Here is a 12,638-nt window from a genome sequence, read left to right as displayed (position 1 = left end):
GAAAGAAATCCTAGATGGATAAAACATTCTTGCATTATTGAAAGTTCAAATTGGTAATTTACCTGAATGACTGTGGCATGCTCGACAACATCATTTTCAATCACAAACCTCTGCAACCAACATAAGTTATAGCTAGGTCATGTAATAACAAAACACTGCACTTTCTCCTACCAATGAACAGATTGGAGAGATACTGAAATACCTTGGAGAGTTCATTCTCCTTACAAGCTTTTGAGCATATGCATCATCACCATCACCATCACCATCACGGTCATCCATTTCTGGTTTCTTTGATCTTTATTAGGAATTGAATAAGAAACCACCACCAAAACTCCACGGATGCCTAAATCCCCGGTGAGAAACACGGGTTGAGTGTCGAGGCCATTTATAGACAGAAACCCGAAAAGATACTAACGAGTAACGACAAGCACAGTGTTTGGTTACGTGAAAAAACAGTTAAGGTTGCCATCTATAAAAATTTCCTAGATTCTTAGGAGTTGTCTTTTTTCTTGGATTCAATTGCCTTATCATTGATGGACTTCAGGATATAGCACGTGGCTTGGCATTCTTGAACGTTGTCTTCGTGACAGCTTTGACAAGTTAGAGTTGATTTTTATTGTCCATATTGAAATAGTAAGTAAGAAAGTTCTTCCGGCACCGTTCCCATTTTGACAGTTCTAGGGAAGGAAAAAAAAAAAAGACAACATATTTGATCAGTTTTCCATTTTGTTTGTAATAATTTCTGATCCAATATTGCGGCGATGGCCAATGCAAGGGCCTATAGCAAATCTGGAACTCCAGAAATATCCAACAAATATCCAAATTATTTTTTTAAAAAGGGTGATTTCTAAACGGCCACACCTGACAGTAGAGTGTTTTCAGACAGTGGATAAGGATAATAGAAATTCAAGGTACGAAAGAAGACCAAACACCAGAAGCAAAGATGAAAACAACGACGCGTTGAATTGACTGAGCACATATCTTTTGATCTGTGCAAAAGATATATAAAGCTGCGATGGCAAGTAGAGTGATAGAGAAACAATGAACGTGGCAACATTCAGCACTGCTTCTTGCATGATGACAAACCCATCCATTCTTCATGTTTTATATATTCCTTTTTTATTTTATTAGAAATCAACGGTAGATAATAATATTAGGTGTGTTTAGTGAAAACAATATTATTTATTTTTTTTTTATTTCTAGTTAATTGTTTTTTATTTTCATTCTTTATGAAAGACTAAAGATTCATCCATTTTTCCAAAAAAACCAAAATCAATCTTAATTTTCACAAGAAAATAAATTAAAATTGCAAATGTTTTTCTCATAAAAATCAAGACCATATTTTATAATAATCATTTTAATATTGTATTATATTTTTATTTCATTTACACTAAGAATTACTTTATATTTTTAACTCAAAAACAAGAAAGTCTTTAAATTATATTTTGTAATAAAAATTAAATTAATTTATAACACTAAATAAATATGAAAAAATATAAAAAAATAAATATAATTATTTTCAGCACTAAAAAACGCATGTACATGAAAGAAAATCTTTTTTTATTGTTCATTTTTTTTATTCGAAAAACAATAAAAGAAATTCATAAAGAAGCGTATATTTTTTCAAACTCAAAATAAATTTCAGAAAACTAAAAATTATTTTTAAATAGATAAATATTGTATTTAAAGAAGAATTTATTTTTTTCTTTTAAAAAACTTGAGATATTTTTGAAGGAATGATTGAGTATTGAAATGGATCTTTAATGATCTTATCACGAAGTTTCGTTTGATTTGATGAAAGGTATGTCTCCGTAAGGACCGTAACAAGCCATCTACTTTCTTTTCTTTATTCAAGAGGGAAGCACGTGAATGAATGAATCATTGCACGTGAATCCACTTTATTAGTTCTCTCTTGATTTTTCAATCTAACTCCTCATATATTATATATATATATATATATATTATATATATATATTAATTTTTAAAAATTATTTTTATATTAACAGGTCAAAACAATTAATAAATATATAAAAAAAATTCAATTTTCTAGAAACTCGTGGGTTTCAACAGTGTTCCGAACACACGCTACAAACAAACGTCATGCTCCCAACAACATTTTATTAACCTAAAATCAAGCATGATTAAAAGAACAAAAATGTTAATACATAAACATTTGATCCTCTGTTAACCTAAAATCAAACACAATCTAATTTGAGTGGCAAGAAATCTGGGGCAACATCTCACCTCAAAAACGTGATTTCTTAAAAGCAATGGAGTTAATTGCAGAAACAGCCTTCACACCAGAAAACAGGACATAGCAGTACAGTACTAGTTTACAAGATTACTGACCTTATAATATTAACGATTGCTAGCGATAACGCTCAAGAAGAGCACTGCTTTTCAGATTAATTCACTGGAAGAGGAACAACTTACAAACTCTTATTAGCTAGAAGAATGAAGTAAGATCACACAATCTCGAATAGTTTTTAAGTTTGATATTCAGAACAGGCTTCTGTGTGTGGATAATATCACCCCAGGCAAATGCAGAACTTCCCCTGAGACCCGGTGGTGCAGGTTGCGCTGAGGAACTTTTCCTGCAAGGCTTTTTTGCAGTCGGCGATGCACTGTGAAAGCGTGCATGGGTTGAGTTGGATGCTAAATGCACACTCCACAGATTCTGGACCCAAAACCAAGAACCCTAGCACCGCAAGGACCACAAAAACTGAACCCAGCTTCACTCTGCCTTCCATTTGAGATCTTGCCTGAATTTCCTCTCACTACTTGTCCAGGTTACTGAATTTTGTTGTCTTGAAGAGGAACAACACACCCTGTTCATTTATAGCGAGAAATCGAGTCTGGAATGATTCCCCATTAACATGAATAGCGTTTTATAAATCATTGAGACCGCAACAATCCTGAAGATATACCTTCAAAATTGAAGTGATTGATTATCTTATTACAATTTAGTGTTGTGTGCTGACTTCTGCATCCACCAAATATTAGCGTTAGCCTCTGTCCTCCAAGATTAGTGAGTCTCAACCAATTGGAGATGAGCACATAGTCTCAATATGCAAGAGTTTCTTCCACGTGTAGATGATCAATTTGAGCTTCATCCACCAATCACTGCCCAACATTTCATACTTGCTAATCTAATGGTTGTCGCCACAATACTTCGCCGACGAAAATCTTGTGAGCTAAAAGGGTCATGGCCTAGTCCATTAAAGACATCAAAGTTTTTAATATATATGGTTTATTCGCTCTGTGGAGGTTAAAAAAACTTGATCTCGTACCGAATAACAATCAACTTGATTCTTTTTGTAGACGTTATAACAGTCCATTTCATCTCAAACGTCTAAAAGGGGTCATGGCTTGTTTTTTTTTTTTTTTTTTTTTTTTATATATATATATATATATAATTTTATTTCCACTCTTTTCCATTCCTTATGAGATTTTGTTTGGTTCGTTTACTTAATTAGATAGAATTTTAAATTTACAATTCTCATTTTCTATGATAATGAGCATTAATGGAAGTAGACTTTTAGAGTTCACGCGAGCTACTTTTTCAAAATTTATTTTTATTTAATTGTATAACAATTAAAATAAATATTTCATAAGAAGATAATGATTTAAATATTGATGAAAAAAAATATCTTTTTATGTTCTTGCAGTATTGTAAGTTTTTACAAAACATTTATTTGAATTGTCTTTACTTTCAATTAAAAAAAACCATGTCACTAATAATAAAGACTTGTTAATTTTGTTAAAAAATAAATACATGAATAAAAATCGAAATCTTGGCTTAAAAAAAATACAAACTTTCTTCCACGATTTGAGTTGTTTTTATTTTTATTTTTATAAATATCAATTTTAATTGTCAAACTTTAAACAAATCTTTTGGCAAGCATGAACCGAGTATGATTTAATTTTTTTCTCTTAAAAAAACCAACGAATTCTCTAAAATCCTAATTTTAGATAATATAAAAGTCATGTGATATAAACCATATTACACAAAAAGTCTTCGTTCTATCTCGTGACGGAGATTTTAGTAAATCCATTATTTTAATTTTTTTAATGAAATAAGAAGAAATTATATGATTTTTACGTGACAATTTAAGAATCTAAAACTTGATCGAGATGAAAAAATAGTTTGCCCCTCTAGCTAGGTGGGTTTGGTATAATATTTTTTACCGGTTAGGCATGGGGCTTGGCTGCATACCTAACCTATTATATGTCATCCTAATGGTAAAATTATTATTATTTTCTTTCAAATTTATTTAACTCTTTAATAACTTAATACGAACATAGAATTATACAGCCGTTTCATAGAAACTAAAATTTGCTGCGTGAGGTGCTCTAAAGATTTGAGGAGCCCAGCTGTTTCATTATTTTTTCTTAATGCATATAGGAAGGAGGCCTTTCTTAAGCAGCCTTCTTGAGATTCCTTGCTGCAGAGGAGAATAATAGCCCGTGGAGACACCATTCCAGGACTTCAGGACAAAGCAGCTTGAACAGGAAAACTATCCCGACCCATGATGGCTCTACCAGGTACCTGTCTCCACGGCAAGCGCTGTCCACAACTGCTTTAGCACAATCCTCAGTTGATTCAACTGGGAGGCTTTCTACTTTAGCCTGACAAATTGAAATCAAGAAACAGTGAGAAAACAGATGGTGTTTCAGATTCGGGAAGAGTCAGTGCTGTTTCTTAACAAATATGATAAATATTTAACCAAATCACGCCCAGGTCGAGCTAGCCATAAATTTCAGGAATTTCTTGAGGTGTATGATACCTTTGATCGCAGCTCGCCTGTGGTCATTTCTGACTTCACGAGCCCAGGAGTCACAATTGTTATTCCAATATCTGAACCGAATTCAATCCTCAGTGAATCATACAGGCTTATTAAGGCTGCTTTGCTTGCCTGAAGGCATGTTAGACACACAAACTGATCAGTAGCTCAAAGTAAAATGGAAGACTCGAGATTTAAATCTGCTCACTAAGAATGATTCTTACACCGTATATGCTTGCTCGTGGACAAAGGAAACGTCCAGCAGCTGACGAGATGACGATGATTTTCCCTTGAGTTTTTCTTAGGTGTGGAACTGCAAAATAAGTGCCATACACCGAACCCCAGAAATTTATGTCCTACAAAAGACATCGAACGTGAATTCTCTTCATCTAACAGGCAACTTTAACGAATTATGATACTCATATTATTCTTTTTCACAATCCATTTAGTTATTTACAATAATGATTTTGATCATTATTAAATCTGTTCCATTTTAATAGGTTAATATAAAATTAGAAGATATGAAACATGATCCAAGCCATATTTTTATTAAATCCGATAAAATATTACCAAACTCATTTAGATAGTGTTTGATATTGTATTTTGAAAGCATTTAAAAAAAAAATTATTTTTTTATTTTATTTACTTCAAATTAATATTTTTTTTATATTCTCAGATTATTTTGACGTGTTAATGTCAAAAATAATTTTAAAAAATAATATTATTTTAATATATTTTAAAATAAAAAACACTTTAAAAAATAACCGTTATCACATTCTTAAAAACCCTTCTGATTGTCAGCACCAGGCCAACCAATTCAACCACAAAAAAAAGAAAAAGAAAAAAAAGAGAGAGTGATGTTTTGTTTTAGGCTCCGTTTGTTTGCTGGAAAGTAGTTTTTTTTTGGAAAATGAATTTCGGGGAAATGAATTCCGAGAAAATATTTTCCAATGTTTGGTAGTGTAATGGAAAATGAGTTGGAAAACACTTTCCAATGTTTGGTTATATCATGGAAAATGAGCTGGAAAATAACTTATTAATATTTTATTTTTCTTAAGTTTATTAAAATAATGAGAAACAAATCTTACAAATTAAAAAGTTGAATGAGAGTGAAATTGAAAAAAATATTTTCATAAATTATCTCAAATAAATAAATAATAATCAAAATAATAGAGATCAAATCTATAAAATTAAAAAAATAAAAATAAAAGATGAAGAAATTAAAATAATAATAATAATCAACATTTCATAAATTATTTCAAATAAAATAAGTAACAATCAAAAGAATGAGGACCAAATTTGATAGATAAAAAATTTCAATAAAAATATAATAAGGAAAAAGCAAATAACAATTATATTTTTTAAGGACCAAAAATTAATATAAAAATAAAATTTTAAGAGATGAAATTGAAAAATAAATATTCAAAACAAAAAAAATATATATAGCAATCAAAAGTTTGAGGATTAAATTTGATATAATCAGAAAATAATGATATTTCTAAATTTTTCACAACTTCCGGAAAGTGTTTTCCCCTCAAATTTTTCAGGAAAATACTTTCCTGAAAACCAAGCCAAATTTTCCTTTTACTGGAAAGTGTTTTCTATTGACCAACTTTTCTACTGGCAAACAAACACAAGAAAGTTTGGAAAGTGATTTCCCGGAAACCACTTTCCGGAAAACAAACACAGCTAAAGGAAAAACACTTTCCTGAAAATCAAGTCAAATTTTTTTTTGATTGAAATTGACTGGAAAATATTTTCCGTTGACTAGAAAGTATTTTCTGTTGACCGGAAAGTGTTTTCTGTTGACCAACTTTTCTAATGACAAACAAACACAAGAAAGTTTGGAAAATGATTTCCCGAAAATTACTTTCCGAGAAACAAACACGGTCTTAATTAAAAAAATAGTCAACTTGTTGACATGTTGATCCGGTTATCATGATTCTTTTATTAATTCCATAAGTCAAAACAAATATGATTTAAATAATAAATAAAACTTAATAAAAAGGTATATATGTGAAGATCATGCATCTTCAATCATGTACCACTACAGAATTCAGATCAGATATGTTGGGAGCTTCTTCTAACAAGCAAACACAAGGAATCCCAGCATTATTCACCAGATGATCCACTGCAGCATTGTAGCCAACGCATCAACACAGGATATAATATATACGAATTAAATCGATCTCAAGTTTTTCTTCTAAAGCAATATTCAAGAATTGAAAGGAAACTCTACTTACACTGTCCAAAATGTTTCATTGCCTCATCAACAAATCTCTTGCAATCTTCAACCTTGGAAACATCTGCACGTATCATCATAACATCTGGCGAACCCATCTTCCTGGCTTCACTTGCAACTCCTCGGAGGCGATCTTCTCTTCTAGCAACGAGTTGCTAAACGAGCTCCTCTCCTTGCATATTGGTATGCAATTTGCTTAAAAACAATAAAAAAACCAGCATGTATGTTTATTGCACAACGTAGGTCGTGTATAAAAGAAAGAAACTTTGATCGATTATGCTCTGGACTAACCTCACCAATGCCGGAAGATGCTCCAGTTATAAAGTACTACTTTTCCGGCCACGTCTTCGCTGTATATAAATCCTTTTATGAGGCCAAGAAACTTGAGAACAAGATATGGTGGCAAGATTAAAAGAAGCACGATGAGTGCTATAGGAGGAAGTAAAATATTCATCAACTTTTGTAGTCATATCCATAGCTTCGCAGCAGTTTGGAGAAGCAGAACTGTTAATATTTCCCTGCTGGAAGGGAATGAGAGAGCATGCTTATATTCATGTCTCGATGAACAAGTCAATTAATTTGTAATAAACACTTTCACATATATATATACATATACGGATCACTAGCTAGAGCGAGCAGCATGCCATGCATCACTATCTTCTTTATAACTGGCCAGCCGACCTAACCTGTTGTCCCAACTCGCCTCAACTAACTCGATATGTGGTTGATAACATCTCGCCTCAGCTAACTCAATATTAGATCTGGAAAAAGGCTACTATTTATATAGACACGTGGTTTAAAATATTTTTTTTAAAATGATATTTTTTTTATTGAAAATATAAAAAAAATATATTTTTTAAAAAAAATTAAATTTTTTTAAAAATAACGTTTGCAAACACCCATAAAGATAGTTAATGACGGCAAAAAAAAAAAAAAAAAGAAGAAGAAAAGGACAGCCCTATACTTGGCAGGCCTTGCCCAGTAACAAACCCCCGCGTGTCATTCATGCCTCAGCCTAACCCCTTACTACACGGTATGATGACCATAATTAAGTTTAGTGCAACTTTGCAAGCTCATTTTATAACCTTTGCAGTAAACCGACTCGCCTATCTTTTGACAAATTACACATCAAAATTGATAAATTTCAATCAAAATTTATTTCTAAACTTGTAATTTTGACAATTATATTTTATTTTCATAACAAAAAAATATGTCTATATATGTTTATTCTAAAAAATTTAATATGATTAAATTATATTTTATTTTAAAATATATATTCAAAGTTTAAAACCCTCTTAATCATATTTTTGGGACACCTCCATTTATTTTAAAATTTAAGGTAACTTGTCTTGATGGGACATGTAGAAACAAAAACTTTCTATGAATCAAAATTCGTTGACATGTGTCTTTTATTTTATTTTTTACATAAAAAATTAAATAAAATTAAAATAAATGATATAGAAAATAGATAGGCCTTTATATATATTTCTTAGTTAATAAAATTGACACATGGGATGGATAGTTAAGGTATTTTGACTTAAATATAAGATTTTATAAATAAAAATCAAATAATAAAATAATATTATGCGGTATTGATAAAAATAAAATAAAAATTATATACCCCTACAAATCTCTATAAATAAATTACCTCACCATAGACACGAAAAAAAAGAAAGAATATAATTTGAAGATACAAGATTTTCTTGGAGAGAAGTTTTTCAACTATGAAACTCTCTCAATAGCTTCCAAGCCTCCTTCACCAAGTTTACAAGTAACAAAACTATGTTAGGTCAAAGTTTAACATAGTTTTGTTGGCTTAATTTTTAGGTATTGAAATTTATGTCTACAACACCAGCAAGATACGTCTGGATCTTGATCAAGCTCTTATTTTTCCGAATAATCTACAATATTTTCTCTAGTCCGGAAGCATGTGATCACAATCAGCACTAATGAAATATCCTGAAGGTTGAAGCTGGCTTTGAATTTTTGCTACATGTAATGCTGACTGGCTTTCTGATTCATGCTAAAAAAATAAAAAAGAACGGACACCAACTAATTTGCAGATGAGATTTAGGCAACTCATTATCGAAGTGAACTTACTAGAACATGGTTAATAACTTTTAGAAAATAATATAAATTATATTTTGAGATTTCACCTAACAGTTTAAGCTATTATGTTAAGATGATTTTTGACATAGTATCAGAACCTTGATGACCAAGCGGTCACGAGTTTGAATCTCACATTCCTTATTTATTTGATAAAAATTAAGCACAAGATAATCTGAACTTGTGCAAGTTTTAAGTTCAAAGAGCTTTCACTTGAGGAGAGGAGGTGTGTTAGAAAATAATATAAATCATATTCTGGGACCTTATCTAACAGCTTAAACTATTATATTGAGATGGTTCTTTGACAATAACCAAGTACCAACACAATTAAATCTATAAAAATGGACGCTCTCTGCTTGCTGATTAAGGAAATGACAGCAGGAACTGGGAATTGCAGCTCCAAAATGATCATATTCTAGCTGCAGAATGAACTAGAAATGCCTTTATTTACTACAGCGACAAAGCTCTGCATTTTCCGAGGAGAAAGAAAAACATGAAACAGAAAACCAGTCTGCTTGAGGTCTCAAAATTGAATTAAAGCTGAACCGAGCAAGACAAATTTCTTGGCCTGTTAACTGAGACCACAGATGTTAATGCTAGTTACTTTTCTTTGAAGTCCTGGCTGCCAATACCCAGTGCAAGTGCCACTCCATCACTTCAGGACAAAGGACCTTCAGCAGAAACGACATCCTTGTCCAAGACGGCTCTACCAAGTATCTGTCTCCTCGGCAAGCACTGTTTACGATTGCTTTCGCACACCTTTCAGTTGACTCAGCCGGGACAAAGTCCATTTGAGCCTGCAGTGTATTACATTTTAAAAAAATTGTTAGAGAATCAAATTGCATGGAAGAATTCGGGTATAAACATGTATTGAAAAGTAATCTCCAACAAAAAATTATGAGACGAGACATGATTTAAAGATCAAATACTAGCATCTGACTCGGCCTTTTCACCATAGAAGTCTGAAAGTGAAGGGCAGTGAAAATGTAACAAGTTAATAGATGATGAACATGAGATTTCTACCATCATTTATATCACATAACCAGTTAAAATCAGAGCAAAATTCATTCACCCGAAAAAAAAATCACGCAAGAACTTATAAGTAAACAGAGGAACATTCATCTGTCGTTTCACGATTTAGTTCCTTCAGATATACCTTTGATACAAAATCACCTTGGCTCATTTCTGACTCAACTACACCAGGAGTGACTATTGTTATTCCAATATCCGGACCAAATTCAGCAGCCAGTGTCTCATAAAAACTTGTAATGGCTGCCTTGCTTGCCTGAAGCAATTATAATATTGATAAGTTACTCTATAAATGACTGGTTGACTGACTGAGTGTAGCATGTATTAAGGGCAAGTCTTACACAGTAGAAGCTCATCTTAGGTACTGAGCACCATCCAGCAATTGAAGAAATCCCCACGATCCTCCCTTTACTTTTTCTTAGGTGTGGAATAGCGAAACGGGTGACATATACAGAACCCCAGAAATTTGTATTCTGCAAAAGGCACCAAAACGGATCCTCAGAAAATTAATTTTCTGGCAACGCAAAATGTTGAAAGATGGATCTTGCAATTTTAAGTAGGTAAGTAATACCGAGAACATACCATAAGTACTGCACAATCTGCGATTTCCTTGCAATGCTCAAACATGTCAATTTGAATAATACCAGCATTGTTCACCAGATGATCCACTATTGTATAAACCCCGTGAGTCATTGTAAATCTACTGTTTTGAAAAAGAAATAATTGAAATTGAAAGAAGATCCTTACATCGGCCAAAATGATTCACTGCCTTGGTAATAAACCGCTCGCAGTCTTCAACCTTTGAAATGTCAGTAGAGATGACTATAACATCCGGTGATCCCAGCATCCGCGCTTTATCTGCGACTGCTCGAAGACGCTCCTCTCTTCTGGCAGCAAGGGCTAAACATGCTCCTCTCCTAGCATACTCATATGCAAGATACTTCAAAAATCACAAAACACAGTTAACAAGTTTCCAATGTTTTCGTTTGGGAATGCGGGGTTCTAGGTCTGCATAACATGATAGACATTTAAATCTGTGCACAGAATGTATACCAACCTCGCCAATGCCTGAAGATGCCACAGTGATTAGAACTACTTTTCCGGCCACCCTTTCACTAGTTATATATCTTTTAATGCAACTTATAAACTTGAAAACAAGAAACGACGGCAAGAAGAGAAGTATCAGTGTCAATGTTATAGGAGGAAGTACAATGTTCATGACCTTGTGAATCAAATCCATGCTGTGCTAGCTTCAGTAAAGCCGGAGAGGAAAGGCAGAAAGACAGCAGTTTCTGTTTCTTAAGGAGCTGAACCAGGAAAGCCGGAGAGGAAAGGTTATCGAGAAGATTTGTTGCCAATATCAGAATTTTTGCTCGGAAAGCTCTTCTGCAGTAATTGAACGTGATTACCAATGAACTAAAATCAGGCTTCACCAGATTTCCGGATCAAAATTAACAGAACCTATTTCAGTGGAAAAAATATTGTACACTTGCCTTCATTTACGGTGATTATATTAAGCTAAATTAAGATTTTGCTCTTCACTAAAAAAAACAGAGAACTGGTCTGTATTGAAGGGTAAAGAAGTCTTTTTGTGAGGTCTATTTATTATCATTCTAGAATTGTTTGAGTATCTCGGTTTTTTCATAATATTTTAAACAATTAAATTACTTGATTACTTTAAAAATAAAAAAAAATTAAATTAAAAAGTCTTTGGCCTAGGGGTTTTTTCAACAATTCCTTTTGATATGCACAATTTGATTACTCTATCCTTGAAGCAAAAAATCTTAGGCTTGATTTTAGGGCATATTAGTTATTTCATGTTGGTAATTTTGGCAATACTTATATCTGAAACGGGTTCAAGAGTGATTTGATAATTTAATTAATAAAAAATAAAAAGGAAAAGGAAAAAGCTCCTAGCGTGTTTATTGAATGCGCCAACAAGTGAGTTCCTCCACCATTTTCGGGCGGCGTATGTGTTGCTCACAATGGTTAAAAAGCAGCTTTCTTGGTGTTTTGCGATTCGCAACGCCAAGGAAAACCTTCCTAGCAGCACATGTGGTTTAATTACAAGCGTTTGAAGCAGGTTGGCTTTTTTTCCTTTTTACTTCTTTTCTCATTTTCATTTGGTTTTTGTGTTTGCCCGTACAACATTATATAACAAACCTTCATTTTATTTTATTTTTAGGATTTGGTCATGTTTTTTTAACTAGTTTTTTTAAAATTTTAATTAATTGATAGACTTGAATTTATTTTTTATTTATTTCATCCTCCATAATTCTTTTTCATTTTAGATTGGGTTCTTATTTTGTATATTATTATTATTTATTTTATTTATTTTATTTTATTTTTTATTGCTATTCTTTAACATTGACAAGTTTCTATTCAATATATATATAAATTCACACACACACACAGTCGTGTAGAAATGATTCATTCATACGTTTTATAATTTTTATTTAAACTTGGTTTCATTATCG

At 32.1% G+C, this 12,638-nt stretch overlaps 1 protein-coding gene and 1 pseudogene across 1 annotated transcript; both read right to left on the bottom strand.

The window, feature by feature from the left end:
- Positions 1-4,375: 4,375 nt before the first annotated feature.
- Positions 4,376-7,760, bottom strand: LOC118042695 (11-beta-hydroxysteroid dehydrogenase A-like; annotated as a pseudogene).
- A 1,968-nt stretch (positions 7,761-9,728) lies between these two features.
- On the bottom strand, positions 9,729-11,401 carry LOC118042696 (11-beta-hydroxysteroid dehydrogenase A). Its single transcript, XM_035050414.1, has 6 exons — positions 11,219-11,401; positions 10,909-11,101; positions 10,744-10,829; positions 10,503-10,634; positions 10,289-10,417; positions 9,729-9,902 (listed from the first exon to the last, which is right to left on the bottom strand). Exons 1-6 carry the CDS (start codon positions 11,399-11,401, stop codon positions 9,729-9,731), a joined length of 897 nt encoding a protein of 298 aa, XP_034906305.1.
- Between the last annotated feature and the right edge of the window lie 1,237 nt (positions 11,402-12,638).

The sequence above is a fragment of the Populus alba genome, chromosome 12 (genome assembly GCF_005239225.2).
Source record: "Populus alba chromosome 12, ASM523922v2, whole genome shotgun sequence".
Lineage (NCBI taxonomy): Eukaryota > Viridiplantae > Streptophyta > Magnoliopsida > Malpighiales > Salicaceae > Populus > Populus alba.
This window is presented reverse-complemented; position numbering and strand designations above follow the sequence as displayed.

Excerpts from the sequence above, each read along its gene's own strand:
- LOC118042696 (XM_035050414.1), bottom strand. The coding sequence starts at position 11,401 with ATGGATTTGATTCACAAGGTCATGAACATTGTACTTCCTCCTATAACA. Across the intron at positions 10,830-10,908 it reads AGTGAATCATTTTGGCCGAT|TGGATCATCTGGTGAACAAT; the intron begins GTAAGGATCTTC and ends TTTATACAATAG. Across the intron at positions 10,635-10,743 it reads CAGATTGTGCAGTACTTATG|AATACAAATTTCTGGGGTTC; the intron begins GTATGTTCTCGG and ends TGCCTTTTGCAG.